This window comes from Hemibagrus wyckioides, linkage group LG28 (genome assembly GCF_019097595.1).
Source record: "Hemibagrus wyckioides isolate EC202008001 linkage group LG28, SWU_Hwy_1.0, whole genome shotgun sequence".
Taxonomy (NCBI): Eukaryota; Metazoa; Chordata; class Actinopteri; order Siluriformes; family Bagridae; genus Hemibagrus; species Hemibagrus wyckioides.
In genome coordinates this window covers 14,323,536-14,341,650 of record NC_080737.1, presented here as the reverse complement: position 1 = coordinate 14,341,650, position 18,115 = coordinate 14,323,536, and the positions used below count along the sequence as shown (strand labels likewise).

At 42.8% G+C, this 18,115-nt stretch overlaps 1 protein-coding gene across 2 annotated transcripts in view; it reads right to left on the bottom strand.

Moving 5' to 3' along the window:
• Window positions 1-254: 254 nt before the first annotated feature.
• The window catches only part of fam222ba (family with sequence similarity 222 member Ba), a 64,173-nt gene continuing 46,312 nt past the window's right edge, over window positions 255-18,115 (bottom strand). Inside the window, exons 2-3 of one of the 2 annotated variants that reach the window (XM_058383508.1) lie at window positions 17,826-17,962; window positions 255-3,979 (exon numbers count right to left, since the gene is read on the bottom strand). In XM_058383508.1, the coding sequence (XP_058239491.1) occupies window positions 2,289-3,979; window positions 17,826-17,907 (1,773 nt within the window). In that variant the 5' untranslated portion in view covers window positions 17,908-17,962 and the 3' untranslated portion in view covers window positions 255-2,288. The remainder of the gene's footprint in view (window positions 3,980-17,825; window positions 17,963-18,115) is intronic. The other variant, XM_058383507.1, reaches the window with a different exon arrangement.

Below are 18,115 nucleotides of genomic sequence, written 5' to 3'. Positions count from 1 at the left end.
AGCCATGTGCAGAATTTGGCCAGAAGCAGAATCACATTTCCTGCACAGGTGCTGTCTGGGACGCCGGCTTCAGAAAACAAAAGTGTGTGAAGCATCGAGACCACACACACACACACACACACACAGACCACTACACATGGTGCAACCTACACTGAGAGACCTAATGTGTACAAGGGTTAATATAAGAAGGCGGAGACGGATTTCAAAGCATAAATTAGAACTTTATTTTATTATTACAATATTACAAAAAGAGTAGCACAACTCTCCACACACACTCTGTAGTCTTCGCTCATTCACTCAACAGCCACAGAGTGACGGATATGAGAAAGTCTTCTAGACTCTTCATTTCACAGCTATAGCAAAAAAATAAAAATAAAAATAAAATAAATCAAACCCAAAAAAAAAAAAAATTAAATAAGGAAAAAAAAAAAAAAAAAAAAAATCAAGTTTATAATTATAAATAGTCACAAATTGCAAAACTGAAGCTTTGAAACTTGGAATAAAAAGATTTTTTTTTTTTTTGTTTTTTTTTTTTGTTACAGCCCAGACCTACACATAGCTATAAAACATAATTACAATAAAATATTATTCTTTTTTCTTTTTGTTGCAAAGTAATCCTAAGGAATTGCTTTTCTATTCAACAAAAGCTTTAGTTAATAAAAATAAACAAGGAAAAAATTGCTGTTCCTTTATAGTCTTTTTGAAGTCGTTTTTCATAATTATCAATATTATAGGTTTCATAATAACCATGCTTGTTTTCAAAGGAAAGTCCAAGGACCAAATACTTAAGGCTTTATAAGGGCTGTTCCAGAGGGAGGCAAGCAGAGAGTGGGTGATGGTGAATCCACCAACCGACACACACACACACACACACACGTTACTCACTCACACTCGCTCACCCACTAAAACCATCCCCACGCAAACCATCCAACATTCACACAGTCATTACACTTCTTAAAAGTTACAGTAGTATAGCAGATTAGCCAGTGTACAATAAAATAATTCATCTGCTGTTTCACCTTTTGACTTTAAAAGTCCTCCTTGATTTACCCACAAGCGATCTTGCAAGTGATCAATTTGGTCTATTCAAGCACATGTCATTAGAGCATCAGTAGCAACTCCTAAACTGAAGTTATTTCAAACAGATAACGTGAGGAAAAAATGTAGGATCAAATCGTCTTAATTTGGTTTGTAGTTAGTCTCTAAAGGATATTAGTAACAATCCACGATACACAATCTTCTCCAGTAGTAAGTTTAGTCCTGCTAACTTCATTACAAACCGTCTAGCGAGAGAACAGCCCCCTCTTCTAGGATTCAAGTACGTTTTCATATCTTAAGAAAATGAAGCAGAAGTACAGTGGCACCCCTTTTTTTTTTTCTGAAGCTCAATAATCTTCTTGCAGGTTTTCGTTTTCTTCTCCTTTTAGTTCAAGCCCACATTTTGGCTTCTTAAGAAAATAGAACTCCACAATCATGCTGCCTACTTCATTAAATTTAAATGAGTTAAGACATCAGTTAAGCCACCTGATTTGTCACAGCACTTTTGACTGTAATTGATACATAAATGACGCTTCTGTCATTTTAAGCCCAGCCACACCGAGCGGCCTGATATGCGACTGATAGAACTTCTGTGATATATATATATATATTATCCTGTCTAAATCATGTTGTCAATTACAAACTAGCATCCCATTCACAGATCCATAAGTTAAATGTAGAGAAGAGGATGCAGCCCTCTGAGCAAGATCTATATCGTCTCGAACAATTTAGTGAGAAATCTCGAGACGCCGAGCAGAAACTGGGCAGATCCAGAAAAAGAAAAAAGAATCTTCCTGAACAGTGCATTAGTGAGGTTATTCAACTTGCAATGGAACCAAAAAACCCTGGCAAGAAAGGGTGTTGGTCATTCATGATGTTTGAAGGACATCATTTCATCTTTCAGACTGTATTTCTATGCCTAGAAGACGTATCACACAGTGATCTGGGGAAAACAAAGTGATAACCAAAAGAAAATGGGCTTTATCCGTAAAAAAAAAAAAAAATTGATCACTTGCAAGAATGATGATTTAAAGGAAAAAAATAGTGAAAACACTGCTTTTTTTAAAAAAAAAAAAAATGTTTCTCAGTTTTCAGTGATCACTTTCTGTTTGCTGTCTGAATTGTTAACGTGAATTGGTGTAATGCTTTTCCTTCTATTAAGTAATTTTAAGACAGAGAGCAGAGTAGATGATTTTGTGTGGCTATCTGGACAAATGGACAGAGGTGGTGAGCAGAGCCTGCGTCGGAGCTTATCTGTACCCTGGGTGCTGGCCATGGGCCATGGGGGGAGGCCTGGGCATCTTCCCCATCAGGCCCAGATTTTGATCTCGGAAGCAGGGCGTCTGGAAGTCCCCTCCCATGTAATCTGCCGTTTGCATCAGATTAGTCTGCCCCACTGCGGCTCCCCCTGCCACTCCTGCCGGTCGGTAATGCGCCGTTCCTCCCGTGGGGGCACAGTCCACCCCGGGGGTGGGGTTGGTACCGCCCGTTCCATTGCCTGTCGGACCGTGGAAGGGTGCAGGCAACTCCTGTGAGCCTGAACTGTCGCTGTTGGGTGTTGGGAGAATACTACCCCACACAGGCACCTGGTGGTAGTACTGGCCATTGGCGTAGTGCGCAACGGTGCCAGGTGGCATGTTGTTGTTGTTGTTGACAACTGGAGGTGAAGGCGTTGGCTTATCCATGGGAGGTTTGAGGGTGTAAGGCTGCCCTACACACAGCTCAGGTGGGTAGTTCATGCCTTTACAAGGGAAGCCTGGGTCCCGAGAAGCGGTTTTGCAAGGGTGCCCGGCCCCATCTGATACATGCTGCAGGTGGGCGAGCTGATGCTGGTTCCATGACATCATCTGCTGATGCTGTTGGTGGCAAATTGGATGCTGTTGTGGGTTCTGTTGGTGCTGCAGATGCTGCTGCTGCTTCAAATCATTGTGATATACAGCCATCCTGTTTATGGCACCCATGTTGTGCAGCGGCACTCCAGCACCTACTGATTTATCTGGTGCTCCAATGGTGCAAGAGTGTCCAAGGCCTGGAGGAACAGCACTGGAATGCCCACTGTGCATGGCCACCCGGGAGCTGGCATTGATGAGCAAGTTGCGGCTGATGGGGCTTGGGTTAGCGATTTGGCCCTCACACATGGATGTGGCCCCGGCGCCCTGGGCCCGAGCCTGGCAGAACTGGTTAATCTGGTGCACAATGGTGCTCAGATCAGCTTGGCGGCCCTGGTGCAAGGTGCCAGCCATTGAGAGAGGAATGGTTGAGGTAGAAACAGTCACATTGGGAGGGGCATCGGCATCCGTGAGTTTTCTAGTGCCACCCTGCAGGCCCGGAGGAGGCTGTTGGAGGTGTTGCTGCTGTTGCTGCTGTTGTTGCAGCAGGAGAGCAGGAGGAGGCTGTGGACCTGGGTGACCAAGAGGAGGAGGGTGGGAAAGAGGCTGTGTCCTGCCCATGCCCTGTGGGTGCTGGGGCATTGCTGAAGGCGCGTGATGCCCAAGTCCCTGGTGTTGCGGTTGCTGCTGGAGGGGCTGGAGACTCTGACTATGTTGTGGGAGGCCTTGCTGATGTTGTGGGGGTCTTTGAAGCGGCTGTGGTGCATGCTGAAGGGTTAAAGTGCTTGGTGCCGGGCCATACCCACTTCCAGGGGCGCTCATCGTCACGCGTGTACCGGTGAAGTCTTTGATGATGCCCTTGGTGATGGGTGCCTTGACGATGGCCAGGAGGCCGGCCTTGGCCGCAGACTGTGAAGGGGGATAGGGACTGTAGCGTGCACCACCCGCGTCTAATCCGTTGACAGTGCGCCGCACGTGGTTGCGCTGTGGGACCTTGACGCTGTTAGGAAAGATTTTAATGGTCAGCGGGCTGTTGGCCACCTTCTTAGCATAAGCGTCCAGCTCCGCAGGTGTCGGATACTGGGCTGATCTCATCCTCTGTGTAGTGTCCCCTGTAGACACAGAAAGGAATATAAAATAATGAAAAAAGGAGAGAGAAAAAAGTAATAAATGAACAAAGGAACAGAGAATTACAGGGAAGCCGCATCAAAAGGGGTGATAAAGGGATGCATTAACATGAAAAATATCAGAGCTAGAAAAAAAGGCAGATAAAATATGGATGTCCACATGTAAGGGGATGTGAGATTTAACAGGATCAGGAGTAACCAGAGCAGAGGACACAAGAGAGATGCTGAACCTGAATTCCTGAATATAGAACCTGAATATTACCAGGGTACCAGTTTCAACGGAGACACTAAAAGGTCCCCGAACTTTTAGCTGATAGAGAGACACACTGTACCACTCCTTCCAGTGCCACACACAGACAACCATGCCAAGGTCAACCCTAACCCAAATAAAATCTATGTTGAGCCTGTGGTGGTTCCTTTCAATCAGCGGACAAAGTAGAAGGAAACTGGTTATAACCCACTGGACAGTGGTTCTAGGTTACTGATCAGAAGGTCTGCACAGCACTGTCAAACAGCAACTTGAGCAAACCTGTCTGCCTCGTGGTTACTGTATTATAGCTGACATGCTGCAAGGGAGACGTACCTAATAAATACATGAATATATATTCTCTCCCCAGGAAATTGCAATAGCACCGGAATGGCCACTGTCGAGGTAATTTCTGATGAGCATGCACATTTTGTTTTCAGCAAACCTGGCACATCAGCCTCCTCCTAATGACTTAATAATGTGTTCTGACATTTAAAAAGCAAATATCTTGTACTGACATAGGTTAATTGCAATATGTGTGTGCGTGGTGGAGGTAAATGAATGCTTATCATTCTAGTTCCTGTTCTGTTTGTGTAGTGCACAAAATCATAACTTTAAAAGTATGTAGAGCATCACCACAAATCCCAGTAACTTGTATTGACTACTAGAGAATCTAACCAAATAGGAAGTTCACTGAGTGTAGTGATCAGGGGCAGCTTGTAGAAATGGGGTCGAAAACCCAAAGGTGGTTTAATTTTTAACTAAGAAAGCTAGTTTACTCGAGTGATTATTACTGACACTGGCTTAGCCAATACCTTATTTTGTCTCACCTAATTTTATAGTGAGAGAGTAACTATCTACTAAGCTAGTTTATTTGCTCCAGTGACAAACCCTGCGGTTTACTGCTGGCCAGCAGGGTATATTTACTACCTTTTTTTAATAGCCCTTTTAGCTTACTAATGACAGCTACTTGCTGCAGCTGTATCCGTCTATCTAGATTAAATACACATGACCTCAATAGCTTTAGTGTTTTTAGGGAACATGTACACTCATTTCACACAAGTGGCATGTAACATGTACCCACATTGATTATTTTATCCAGGTCTGTATCAGGATTGGGATTGGGATGTAATTCCCATTATGCTCCAACTAATTGAAAACTATCAAAATTCAGACTTACTTATGCTCCAATAAATCCACACTTATATGCTTGGCTGAACTGCACGAGTAAAAGACTTGACCTGGCTACTAACACCTCCAAACTGCTTCTCAGCAGCGTTTCCAAAAGGACAACAGCTGAGCCTGTTATTATAATAACTGTGGTCTTGGCTCTAAATGAGCTGATTAATTAGAGTGTGCTCATTCTCTCTCCCTCAGCTCTCCTCACTATATCTTGATGAGTGCAGCATGCTTAAGGCCAAAGAGAACAAAATGTGAGACGGTTCATTTAACAGCAAAAAAAAAAAAAAAAAAAACATTTAATAGGGAAAAAAAATTAATAGCCAAAAAAAAAAAAAAAACCTGAGAGTGAGACATGTAGTAAATCATGTAGTTTTCTTTTTTCTTACCCGTCCTATGCTTGGATGACGAGTGAAAAATGTTTGTTAGAAATTTCTAGCAGTTTATATGCTCTTGGATATAACAACCATTTTCATGTTTTAAAAATCTGTGATATTTATGTAGAGAGATCCTACAAAATCGGTCATCTACTGCACTAAACACATCAAGCATTAACGGCTTGAGGATCTTATATTACAAATATATCCTACTCTCATCCTTTTATTTTATTTTTTTTTACAAAAATAACCATATCTTTTACTTTTTAATAATAATAATAATAATAATAATAATAATAATAATAATAAACCTTTGCTATGATATTTTTAAGAGTGACAAAATAAAGACTTTAAAGGCCATATCTGAATCTCCACATGCACCTATACTATATGGACAGATTATTTTTCTATATAAAACAGGAGCACTCTATACTTACTTATGATCTACTAGATAAACAGCGCTATGATCCCAAAGGAGAGGGCGAAAAAAAAACAAAAAAAACAATTTCAGTTTCTCAAGTTGATATGACACGTATGATGCATCTATAGAATATAAAAGACACCGAGGGAATAAAAGATGAGAGAGAGAGAGAGAGAGAGAGAGAGAGAATTTGACGATAAGTGTTCTCTGTGAAGCCGCTGTCTGGCTGCTGAAAGGAAGTCTTTGTATAAAACAAGCTTTTATCATTCGAAGTGAGAGAGAGAGAGAGAGAGAGGGAGAGAGAGAGAGAGGAAGAGAAGGCGAGACAGAATTAGGGAGCAGGGGAGATAGATGGGTGAGGGGGCTTCTGATGTGCACCCACCTGCACTTCCCTGCCACTCTGATCCAGAACTAGTGATCCTTCCTACACACACACACACACACACACACAAACCACATTTACATGCATTTCCATTTGCCCCTGGCTCCCTCATCTCCAAGCTTCTCACGGTGACCAAGGCCACTCACACAGGCTTATTCACGTCGAGGTCACTTTTCTACCAGACTAATATTAATTCTGCACAGTGATGAAAGAACTGCAGAATTTTTTTTTTCCTGGGTCAATCATTTACAAGGCTCTCGCTCACTCTGCATGAAAGTAATTCTCCTGCCATTTTTCATGGTGTTTAAAAGTACGTATTGTTTAAAAAAAAAAAAAAAAGGTACGTACTGTGGAGACGATGAGCTTTTGTGGCCGCTGAGAGGTTACCTGGTGATCTGTGTAAGGTTACGTGTTAGAGAGCTGAGATTCTCTGACAGTTTGGGACGAATTACATCCAAGAACACAAGCTGACGTGGTACCAGGAATCTCTTAGCTAACAAGATATGATTACTCACTTTACTGCTGAACAAAATGGATACGAGTGATTTGTTTTTGACAAATTTGGCCGCAACTCTGGAAATATGGGACTCGTTAGTGGTTCGCTGTCTAGCTATTTGGCATAGCTTGTTTACTAATTGTTACAAATTGAGCTGTGGAAAAGACACCTAACAATCCTTGTACTACTTTCCAAATATTATAAATAACAAAATCTGTACTTACACCGATCAGGCACAACATTATGAGCACTGCCAGGTGAAGTGAATAAGACTGATTATCTCCTCTTCATGGCACCTGTTAGTGGGTGGGATATATTAGGCAGCAAGGGAACATTTTGTCCTCAAAGTTGATGTGTTAGAAGCAGGAAAAATGAACAAGCGTTAGGATTTGAGCGAGTTTGATGAAGGACCAAATTGTGATGGCTAGACCACTGGATCAGAGCATCTCCAAAACTGCAGCTCTTGTGGGGTTTTCCCAGGTTGCAGTGGTCAGTATCTATCAAAACTGGTCCAAAGAAGGAACAGTGGTGAACCGGTGACATGGGCAACCAAGGCTCATTGATGCACCTGGCCCGTGTGATCCGATCCAACAGGCGAGCTACTGTTGCTCAAATTGATGAAGTTGTTAATGCTGGTTCTGATAGAAAGGGGTCAGAATACACAGTGCATGACGAGTCAGGGCTGTTTTGGTAGCAAAAGGGGGACCAACACAATATTACACAGGCGGTCATAATGTTGTGCCTGGTCGGTGTAGAAATAAAATAAAACCATTAAAAACAAAAAAAGGTCCAATTTGAGGTCATTTAGTGAGATTTTATGGCGATTTGTACATTTTTCTATAGTCACACCATAGAAATTCTGGGTGTTAAGGAGTATTGGGTGGTGGGGTAGGTTGGGGTTATGTTTTATTTAAAAAACTATTTAGGTAGTTAACAAAGAAACATAAATTATCTGACTAAAAAAAATTATGCTCTCTAGGTTTAAGTTGCTGGGGTCAGACCCCAAGGGGAAAACATGTTAAGGAGGGTTTAAGAAGCATGGTGGTGGTAGGGAGAAAATATATATCAGTGCACAAAATGTATTATGGTGATTGAAAACAAACCACCAGTGCCTCCTTATGCAAAACTATAACAGTTTCAGGTTAGGTTTAGGACAAATCAGCAGCTTGGTTCCATCCTGATGCCCTACATCTGATTCTCACATGGAGGCCACCCGCTGCTCTGGGGGATGGCCCCACATGGACAGCCTAAAGATATGAGATTACTGTAGATGGCTGCACTTTGTAACCATGAAGACGGCTTTGGACTGCAATTGATACAAACAGTTTTGCTACAATGGCCTAGGATTGCAATTGCTATCTATGATAGCTTTAGGACTGCAATCACCACGAACAGGTTCGCAATCAAGTCTCCATCAGCGAACAGTTAAAAACTAGAGTGAATTTCCTGCTGCACTTTTTGACCACATTGTACACATAGATGGGAAATTATTTATAGTCACAATCTCCAGTGTCCTGTTGAGTCTGGTTTCTCTCAAGGTTTCTTCCTTATGTCGTCTCAGGGAGTTTTCCCCCCCTCAGCTCATTAGGGATAAATTTAACATTTTACTTTATATCTTGACTTGATATATTTCTATCAAGCTGCTTCCTGACAACGTCCATTGTTAAAGGCGCTATACAAATAAAACCGAACTGAATTGGTACGACTAACAAGGGAGTTGGCTAATCTTAGGCAATTATTACAATATCTAGATTGTATTGCCATTTTGCCAAGGGCTAGTTAGTCCTGTTCTGAGCTGGAGGATGATTTTCAAGCTTCTATGATGTGCCTGACCAGTGAAAAGCGGATTGCTATTTTCAGATCTGTGCTGTGGGGCAAACCTCCAGGCAGACACCGTGAGCAGAGACCTGGCTGGCTGAGTTTCAACCACTTTGCTAATGACAAAACAAATACATGCCTGTCTCTCTCGACAAACTCAGCACTAATCACTTAGCACCGAGGCTAAGTCATTCTTTTAGCACTTGCCTTCGCATGCAATTCTTCTCTTTCTCCTACTTTCTATGCTCTTGCAGCATCACGCTCGGGAAAATTTCTCCACCGTGAGCAACGAATAAGACGTGCATGTATGAATTGTAAAGTGAAGATGAAGACAAGCCACACTGAATTTTAAAAAAATGAGTCATGGCAAAACATGACTTTTCAGATGAGCTTCATTCATTAATCTTCAGTATTTTATGGTGAAGGTAGAGCACCTAAAACAAATTAGGAAAGCAGGATGAATCCAATGAAGGACACAACACACACACACACACACACACACACACACACACTTGTTCATACCTAGGGACAATTTAATGTCACTTAATTGCTGAATATATTGTAAGAGTAAGTTGATTTTAGGCTTTATGCAAGACAAAGTATGAATAATCTGTGGGTGTGTAAGTCTACATGTAATTTCCCTCATCAATGACAAGGCAAAGGTTCAATTAAAATTTCTAAGTATAGTGCTTTTACCAACAGACATTGCTCACAAAATAGCTTTCAAGAAAAACAGAGAAGGTAAAATATCCCGGACTCACGACACCTTGGGAGGAACCGGACTTGAAAGGAGACGCATCCTCCTGGTGTGACATTATAGTGTAAAACTGAGTATTTTGGATGTTCAGTGCTGAGGATGTTCAGTAAGAGTCGTAAAGTACTGTAATCTCATCACACTATGCATTCCAGTCAAAAGCTAACCAATCACAGGAAATCTAGCCATGTGAGTGAAAGCTAGCGTGGTGGGTGTGGCCTGCTGTAATATCCGGAAAATTAATCGGCTGGTAAATATATAGTGCATTTTTTTTTTTTTTTGCATTTTAATATTTAGCTCTGCTTGCATGAAATGCATATATAAGCATTTTTTATTCAAAGTTTTCTGCCTGTTTAATATACCACTCACACAAATGTTTTAATATTTTACACCATGTTCCCTGGGACTTTAATGACTATTATATAAAAAGGAGGCTGAGACAGCCAAAAATAGAGACGGATAGTGAGACATAAGAGAGAACAATTTATGGAACTGATGACACAATATTCATTTCGCAGAAAGTCTTAAGGCGTAGTTTGGTATGGAATTATAAAGTATTTTCACTCAGGCGCTCTGCTTCTTCAGGTTGGCCCCCCTGACCCTTCATCTTCCAGTCCCGGCCGCATTCTTCTACCCTTCATATGAATCATAAATAGAGAGCCATATTAAAGTGTGGAGTATCGTATCTGACCTCGGTGATCGACCCACTGCTACAGCCTGATAGTTAATACCCACTACTGCATTCAGCCTCGGGTGGAGAGAGAGAGAGAGAGAGAGAGAGAGAGAGAGATGGGGTGAGAAAGATAAGCCGGTTTTGCTTTGGTCATGTCCCCAGGCTTGGAGCATCTCTAAGCTGAGTAGAGGAAACTGGTCCTAGATTACAACAAAACACTCCATTCCTGTCCGGAGCGCCAGTCTCAGAGGTACACATTAGAGCCATTTACTGCGGCAGTCTTCACCTGCTGCAACTATTTGGTCCATTAGGAGTGACACGGACACACCGGCTTTCTACCTGGCCACAAGGAGATGCACGAGGGAAGAAAATGACGGGAACCCGACTGAGCGAGGGAACAAGGAAGAGCCAAGCAAAAACAGTCTTAAATCCACCACATCTCTCTGTGGGCAGGCTTCCTGTCAGATTAGCTCTCTGTCAGGGTGGCACATGATGCCCTGGAGATGTTGGTGCGTGTGTCACCAAGCGGGCCGCTAGCACGGAGACTGATGAGCAGCACGTCGCCCTGAGGGGAGTCTCCATAAGCAGCAATTATGGAGACACATCCACTGAAGTGAAGGGGCCATTCCTGACCCCCTGTGGCTGTCTATCTCTGTCCTCGGCTATCTCTGTCCCCGTCTCTCTCTCGCTCTCTCCCTCTCCGGCTCTCTGAGAGATTGAGATCTGCATTCACACTTCTGACCGTTACGGCAAAGACACAAAATGAATTTCCATTTCTATTCTAAACGGCTTTTCAGTGAAGAATGTCGTTTGATACTCAGTTGATAAACAAGAGCTGGAATGTGAGCACCCGCCGTCCTTCTGGAAGACCGTCATGGGCATTTTGGAATCATTTTGAAGACAGATCAAAATGTCAACCTTAAACAACCAAATACCTTTATAGCCAAAATTTACATACATCATCAAATTAGTGTTCAGGTTATAATATTGTGTATTTGCAAATACATTTTAGAGCCTTGTAATTATTACATATGGTGTAGCTTTGTATCAGCTATGGAAAATAGAGCTATGATCAGTGGAGAGAGGCAGGATTTTGGACTGTAGGCTTGTGATTAAATCAGCCAAGGTACGTAGTGGTAATGCGGATGCCTTCTGTTGACTTCTGTGGTCTCTGGCAAACACAGATAACCTCAGTGTATCAGTGATGAGTTTCCTGTTGTTAGTGAAGCACACCTGGTATGGGCAAAGGGCTCTCAGACACACAGGAAACAGAATTGTTTATATATACACAAACGTACATACGCCTGTGTAGCATTTATGCATGTAGAGGATTAAAAGCTCTGTCCACAACAAGAAGGATCAGAGCCGGAAGACACCTGGCAGGTTTCCGAGTATCTGCAAAACGTTAGTAATTTCACACCAACTATTCTGGGACGCACGTCACTGCACTGTAATGGTACACAAGCTCGGCTGGCACTGTTGTGGTCATTGTCATAGGCTGTGTCTCAAATCACAGTCTGTTATGACCTTATAATTAAACATATTTACTACACAAGGGTAGTATGAGAAAGAAAAATGTTATTAAGATAGCGGAAGTGGGTTTGTACATCAAAAATGCACTGTGCCAGTGTTTATGTTGGCAATAATGAGGTTCCACACATCCAACAGACCGAATCGAGTTCAAATAACAGCAGCCGTAGACTCAAATTCCAATGTTAATGAAAAGCAGCATCAAAATCCGTCTTGCTCCCTGTCACTTTGTCATCTTTCTTTGGGCGTCCTCTTTTTACTCCACTTTTTAAAGCAGCAGGAGCACTAGCTAAGAGGAAATGAGCTATAAGACGAGAAAGAGGGAGATGAATAAGAATAAAGGCTTAGCGATTCTCCCTGGAGAAAAGCCTCGTATAAATGGTGCTATAGTCAGAAGTGGGTGAAAGATGAGCTTTCGATCAGGCAGAAGTAGCTGAAAGAAGAGAGTTGGAGTGGCCTGATGTGTTCGGCAGGGGAGCCGAGGGCTGAAAGAGGCGTGTCTTGCGGAAGGGTGTGTGTGTGTGTGTGTGTGTGTGTGTGTGAATAGTGGAGACTGACGATGGCAAGGGAACGGCCCTGTGTGTCGGTAATGGGGGCTCCTGGGGCTAGTCTGATTACTGCTATTCTCAAATCACACGGCTGATGAAGGGGGAGACAGGGAGGGAAAAGCAGAAAGAGACAGAGAGACGGAGAGAGAGAAAGAGAGAGAGAGAGAAAATGACAAAGAGCGAGACAGGAACTGGGGGGATTAGGAGACATGGAGGGAATGAATGTGTGCGCACTCGAGTTAGGGGGCGGAGACAGATGCAGAGAAAGAGACGGAGAGGGGGAAGAAAAAAAAGGTCTCGACTTAGAAGAGACGCACACAAAAAGTAACAAGTAAAGGGACAAGGAAAGACAGAGTGCACATAAGTAATGAGGCCCAGAAGTGGGTCAAGCTCACACTGCGAGCGAATCCTCCGGAGATCAGTCAGTCTCCGAGGGAGGAGCGGAAGGTGTTTTCTCGCCGAGTCCAGATGCACCAGAACACACGCTGTTCCTGTGGTTAAGCGCTTCATGAATATGCTAGCCAAACACCTGCAGAGCGCCTCGCTTCCATTCCCCCCTCTCCCCGAGTCAACGCTCTTTAGCTCTCTCCTTTCCTGTGACACTCAGCCCTCTCTGTCGCTTCCTCTCCTCTTCTCGGCTTTCCCCTGCGAGTGGAGAGTGATGTCTCCTGCCACTGTTGACACTGTCTGTCTGTCTAACTGGGTTTTGCCATTCTACAGAGATTGAGTCCTCATTATCACCAGTCAGCCTCCCAGGAGAACATGCTCTACAGGGGGACATGGCACCGAGAGAGAGAGAGAGAGAGAGAGAGAGAGAGAGAGAGAGAGAGAAAGGCAGACACCGGGTGGGGGGGAGAAGGGCAGAGGAGGTAAAGACACACACACACACACACACACAGGGGAAAGGTGTGCTTGAGTGGGCAGAGAAAGGGATGAGGAACAAGAATGACAAAAGCAAGGCTCAGAAATCACACACTATGAGCGAACACTGAAAAATATATATATAAAAAAAAATCAACCAACACGCAGTTCCATCAACATTTATGTTTAAATGAATTACTAAAAAATACGTGTGATTTAGGCAACAGTGCCAGCCTGTGTTTAGTTCTACCTGACGTTCGCTCTCTGATTGAACAAAGTGTCACTGTATTTTCTTCTTCGTTCTGAAGAAAACAAAAGCAGAACCATAAACGCTGTTGTCTCTCTTATCTGCCACAATCCCTCTGCTTTCCTGGTGCATGATGGGACCGGTTGCTGCCCAAAAGCATCCATCACTCCACATGTTCCCCTTTTTTCCCGGGTCTTTTCACAGAAACTGGCTAGACTGCAAAGATTTTTGTCAAAGTGAACAAATCGATTCTGATCGCAGATAACCATTTTTGTGTATTAATAAACCATGTTGTGGTGTGCTTTCATAAGAAAATAATCAGCAATGGAGCGCTGTTGGAGTGCGTTTATTCCTCTTATACTACAGCGAATTCGCCATAGATAACGTTGAGCCAGGTTATTTTATTTATCTGTTCATAACTATGATTAAATTTGAATTGAATCAGATTGAAAAACAAACAAACAAACAAAAAAAGGACAAATATCAGGCTAGTGATAAATAAAGCACTGGAGACTCCTTCCATAAATATCACCATATCAACAATTCTGTGTATAATTTTTTTTTACTGTTTATTATTAATGGAGCTTCTGTGTCCTTGTGTAAGCTTCTAAAGGAATAATAATATAATAAAGTAAATGCATTATTATAAATTAGAAATATTTCATCAAAACCTTTGGAGCAATCAGATTTTTAAATAAATCAGCAGTGATGTGGTATCAAATATTATTAAACAAAAGGCAAAAAATAGAAAGCATAAATTCTGCCTTGGATGCACAAAACATTTTGAAATCCTTAAGGGAAGAGAAAGAGTAAAGGGAAATAAAAAAACTTTTTCTTTGCAGGATTCCTTTTCTTGCACTTAACCGTGTTAGCTAACGTGCGCCATGATGCAAACACGCATAAGATTATGAAAGCAACCGAATCTAAAGGTTTTACGTGGTGATTAGACTTTTTATTGAATTTTTTTTAAAGGTGATTCAGATTGCAAAACTTCAAGATTGGGATAGGCTAGTAGCCAGAAAAAGTAAAGAAAATCTGCCAGACATGGCCGAGGTAGACATCATCTGTGTCTCAATGATGCTGTGCTTCAGCTGGACCAGCTAATGTCTAATGTCCTTCTTTTCCTTATTGAGTGTAGCACCTCATCTCTCTCTCACTTTCTCTCTCTCTCTCTGTCATGGGCTGTTGACTAAACAAAATGGCCCCTGACATTTCCTCGCTAAATAGCTCTCCTGCCAATCTCGTGACATGTCATGTCAGGCGACACCCACATTTGTCCACTGCTGAGAGAACAGCGAGCGTGGGGGAAGAGAAAGGGCCAGGGTAGAGGCAGAGAGCACATGTGTGTGTGTGTGTGTGTGTGTGTGTGAGAGAGAGAGAGAGAGAGAGAGAGAGAGAGAGAGCAATAGTGTGTTAAAAACAGAGAGAGAGAGAGAGAGAGAGAGAGAGAGATGTAGAGCTGAATGGCAGTGCAGGAGCAGCAGGTGCTCTCTCTGTGTGTGGAGGTGATGGAGGTTGGAGTTGATGGCTGCCGCTCTCCTGCTGCGCCTCCGAACAACAGCGCCTAATTTCACCGAGTGCTCAACATCATTGAAAAGGACAGGCTTGGACAGGCAGCAGGGTTTCCTGGAAGTGTGTGTATATGTGTGTGTGTGTGTGTGTGTGTGTGTGTGTGTGTGTGTGCGCGTGTGTGTGTGATGAGACTGGGGGCGAGGTTGACAGGTGCGTGGTGAAAAGCAGTGCTTATTGGGCATTGGCTGTCACTCAGGGGTGTCGTTCACACTGGAGCAGATAAACCTGAGGCTTTTTGTCACAGGAGCACATAAATGTGGACAAAACGAAGGCAGGCTCAGTATTTAGTTGTCCTTAATTGTCCTTTACGCAGATGCCTTTGTGTCGCTCTGAAATGACCAGTACAGGATTTATGTAGCCAGTGCTGATATTAGAGTGGTGAGATCTACAGATCAGGCTAGAGGATATTTCTAGTCATAAAAGTGGAATAAATATGAGACTTTAACTGAACTGACTAGGCAATAATGTTCACCGATATATCAATGTTAAGGGCACTTTTTTAATTTTCTATATGTGTGGTCAACTGTGGAAAATGTTCCTGTGGTGAAACTGAATTTTTATACTGTATATATAGTTCTGAAAAGGTTTGCCAGAACTGAAATGTGTTATTATTTTAGATATATATCAGCCATGATACAGCAGACCTGGAGCTGAAATGGTTAAGAGCCTTGGCTCAAGGGCCCAGGAGTTACCCCAAATCTTCTAATCAAAAGCCTAGACTCTGAACTGTCTAAGCCACCACTGCCCCATTTGAGCCACTGCTGCTTAATTCGAGCCACCACTGCCCTATTCTAGCTATCGCTGCCCAATGCAAGCTACCGCTGCCCCATTCTAGCTATAGCTGCCCAATTTAAGCCACCACTGCCCAATTCAAGCCCCTGCTGCCCCATTCGAGCCACCACTGCCCCATTCTAGCTATCGCTGCCCAATTCAAGCCACCGCTGCCCCAATCTAGCTATCTGTGTCCAGTTCAATCCACAGCTGCCCTATTCGAGCCATCACTGCCAAACTCGAGCCATTGTTGCCCAATTCAAGCCATCGCTGTCCAAATTCGATCCACCAGTGCCCCAATTCTAGCTATTGCTGCCCAATTCAAGCCACCACTTCCCCATTCTAGCTATAGCTGACCAATTTAAGCCACCACTTCCCCAATTCTAGCTATTGCTGCCCAATTCAAGCCACCACTTCCCCATTCTAGCTATAGCTGACCAATTTAAGCCACCACTGCCCAATTCAACCCACTGCTGCCCCATTCTAGCTATCAATGCCAAATTCAAGCCACCGCTGCCCCATTCTAGCTATCGGTGTCAAATTCAATCCACCGCTGCCCCATTCAAGCCACCACTGCCCCATTCTAGCTATTGCTGCCCAATTCAAGCTACTGCTGCCCCATTTGAGCCACCCCTGCCCACATTACTCTTTACTCTTGCCTAATTGTATGTTCCTGGTGTCAATCACCCTGCACCTTTGTACACTAAATAACAAGTACATGACAAATAAAACATTTGAATCCTCGAATATTACTCTGAATACAGCTCAGGAACATTCTGACAGCCAGTATTTGATTTAAACCCTGAACTGATCAGGCTTATGCCCATGTCATGTCATGTTTCTACCACAACTGTTAAACTGGCTCTTTACCCAACATGATATTTGTAGGAAGGTTATTTTGGAGAAATATATTTATGCCTTTGTCAAGTTGGAGATGTCAAACCCTATTTCAGACAAAACCTGATTTGGGTTTTTTTTTTTTTCCTTCTTGTTTTCTACAGCTGATTTTCTCAGATATTCCTGTGTATGAACTATAGGCAAAAAAAAAGTACGCATTTAATGCTCAAACTCTGGAAATGATTCGTCTGCATCTCCTTGTGAGATTAGTGAAGAAATTAGCATGTAAAAATGACTGAGTTGAGAGTTAATCCTGGCTTTGCCACTTAAACAAATGCAATTAAACCTCCTGAAATGACATTTGGGATCTACAATGGATATTTCAAAAAAAATCCACACGTCCCTGTAACCTAAACACAACCCAAAACACAAAAGCTATAGGCCATTAAAGGTTATCTAATTGATTAAGAGTACAATGCTGCTTCTTTCGTTTCAAAACCGTTTTTAGTTGGGTCAGGAAGCACTACATAAAAGCTCATGTCAGCACACCAGTATCTAATGTGCTGCAACATGAACAACCCCTGCTTTATAAGGTCAGCTCCCCCCCAGTGCAGATGTGCTATTGATTAAAAAAAATGTGTTTCAGAGGTTACTAAAAATTTAGTACGCCAACGTTCGCTCATGAAATATCCTGATGCCTGAGTTGTGAAGCTGACATTGAGACACTGATATTGATTTGAACTGCATTTCTGTATCGGTCATATCCTGGCACATCGAAAAAAAAAAAAGTGCTGCTTGACGCCACCGAAATGGATTGTTCCACTGCGCAGGAAGCATTATTCACTCACGTAAAAGCAAAAAAAAAAAGATCTGGCAACGATTTTTTTGCTTAACACGTCAGTACAGAACGTTAGGCTATTTATTTTATCATTCATTTTCAGCAAGTGATTTATCCTGATAGCCAGAGTCTATGGTACTGTTTAATAAGCAGTGTTACTGTAGTCCTGTCGTCTTTGTTAGTCACTGACATTAAAGCTCTGGGGCTTATGTTGCATCCTTGTGCTGATTTTACTAATAAATTAAAAAAAAAAAAAGTGTCCCCATATGTGTGAACTCACATTTCTGAAGTCCAGTGTTCATCTGCGAGTGGGGAAGAAGCTGGAGGGAGAGGTCACCTGGCCCTGGCAAACAGGCCAGCATCTCACACACACACTCACACTCCTAGTGCAACATGGGACACACACTCCTCCTCACACTGTGGAGAGAGAGAGAGAGAGAGAGAGAGAGAGAGAGAGAGAGGGGATTAGTTAGGCAGGTTATTACACCAGTGTATGTGCAGGTTAATGAGGAGCACCATATACAAATAACACACACACACACTATTTATCTTCTATCTTTATACTATCCA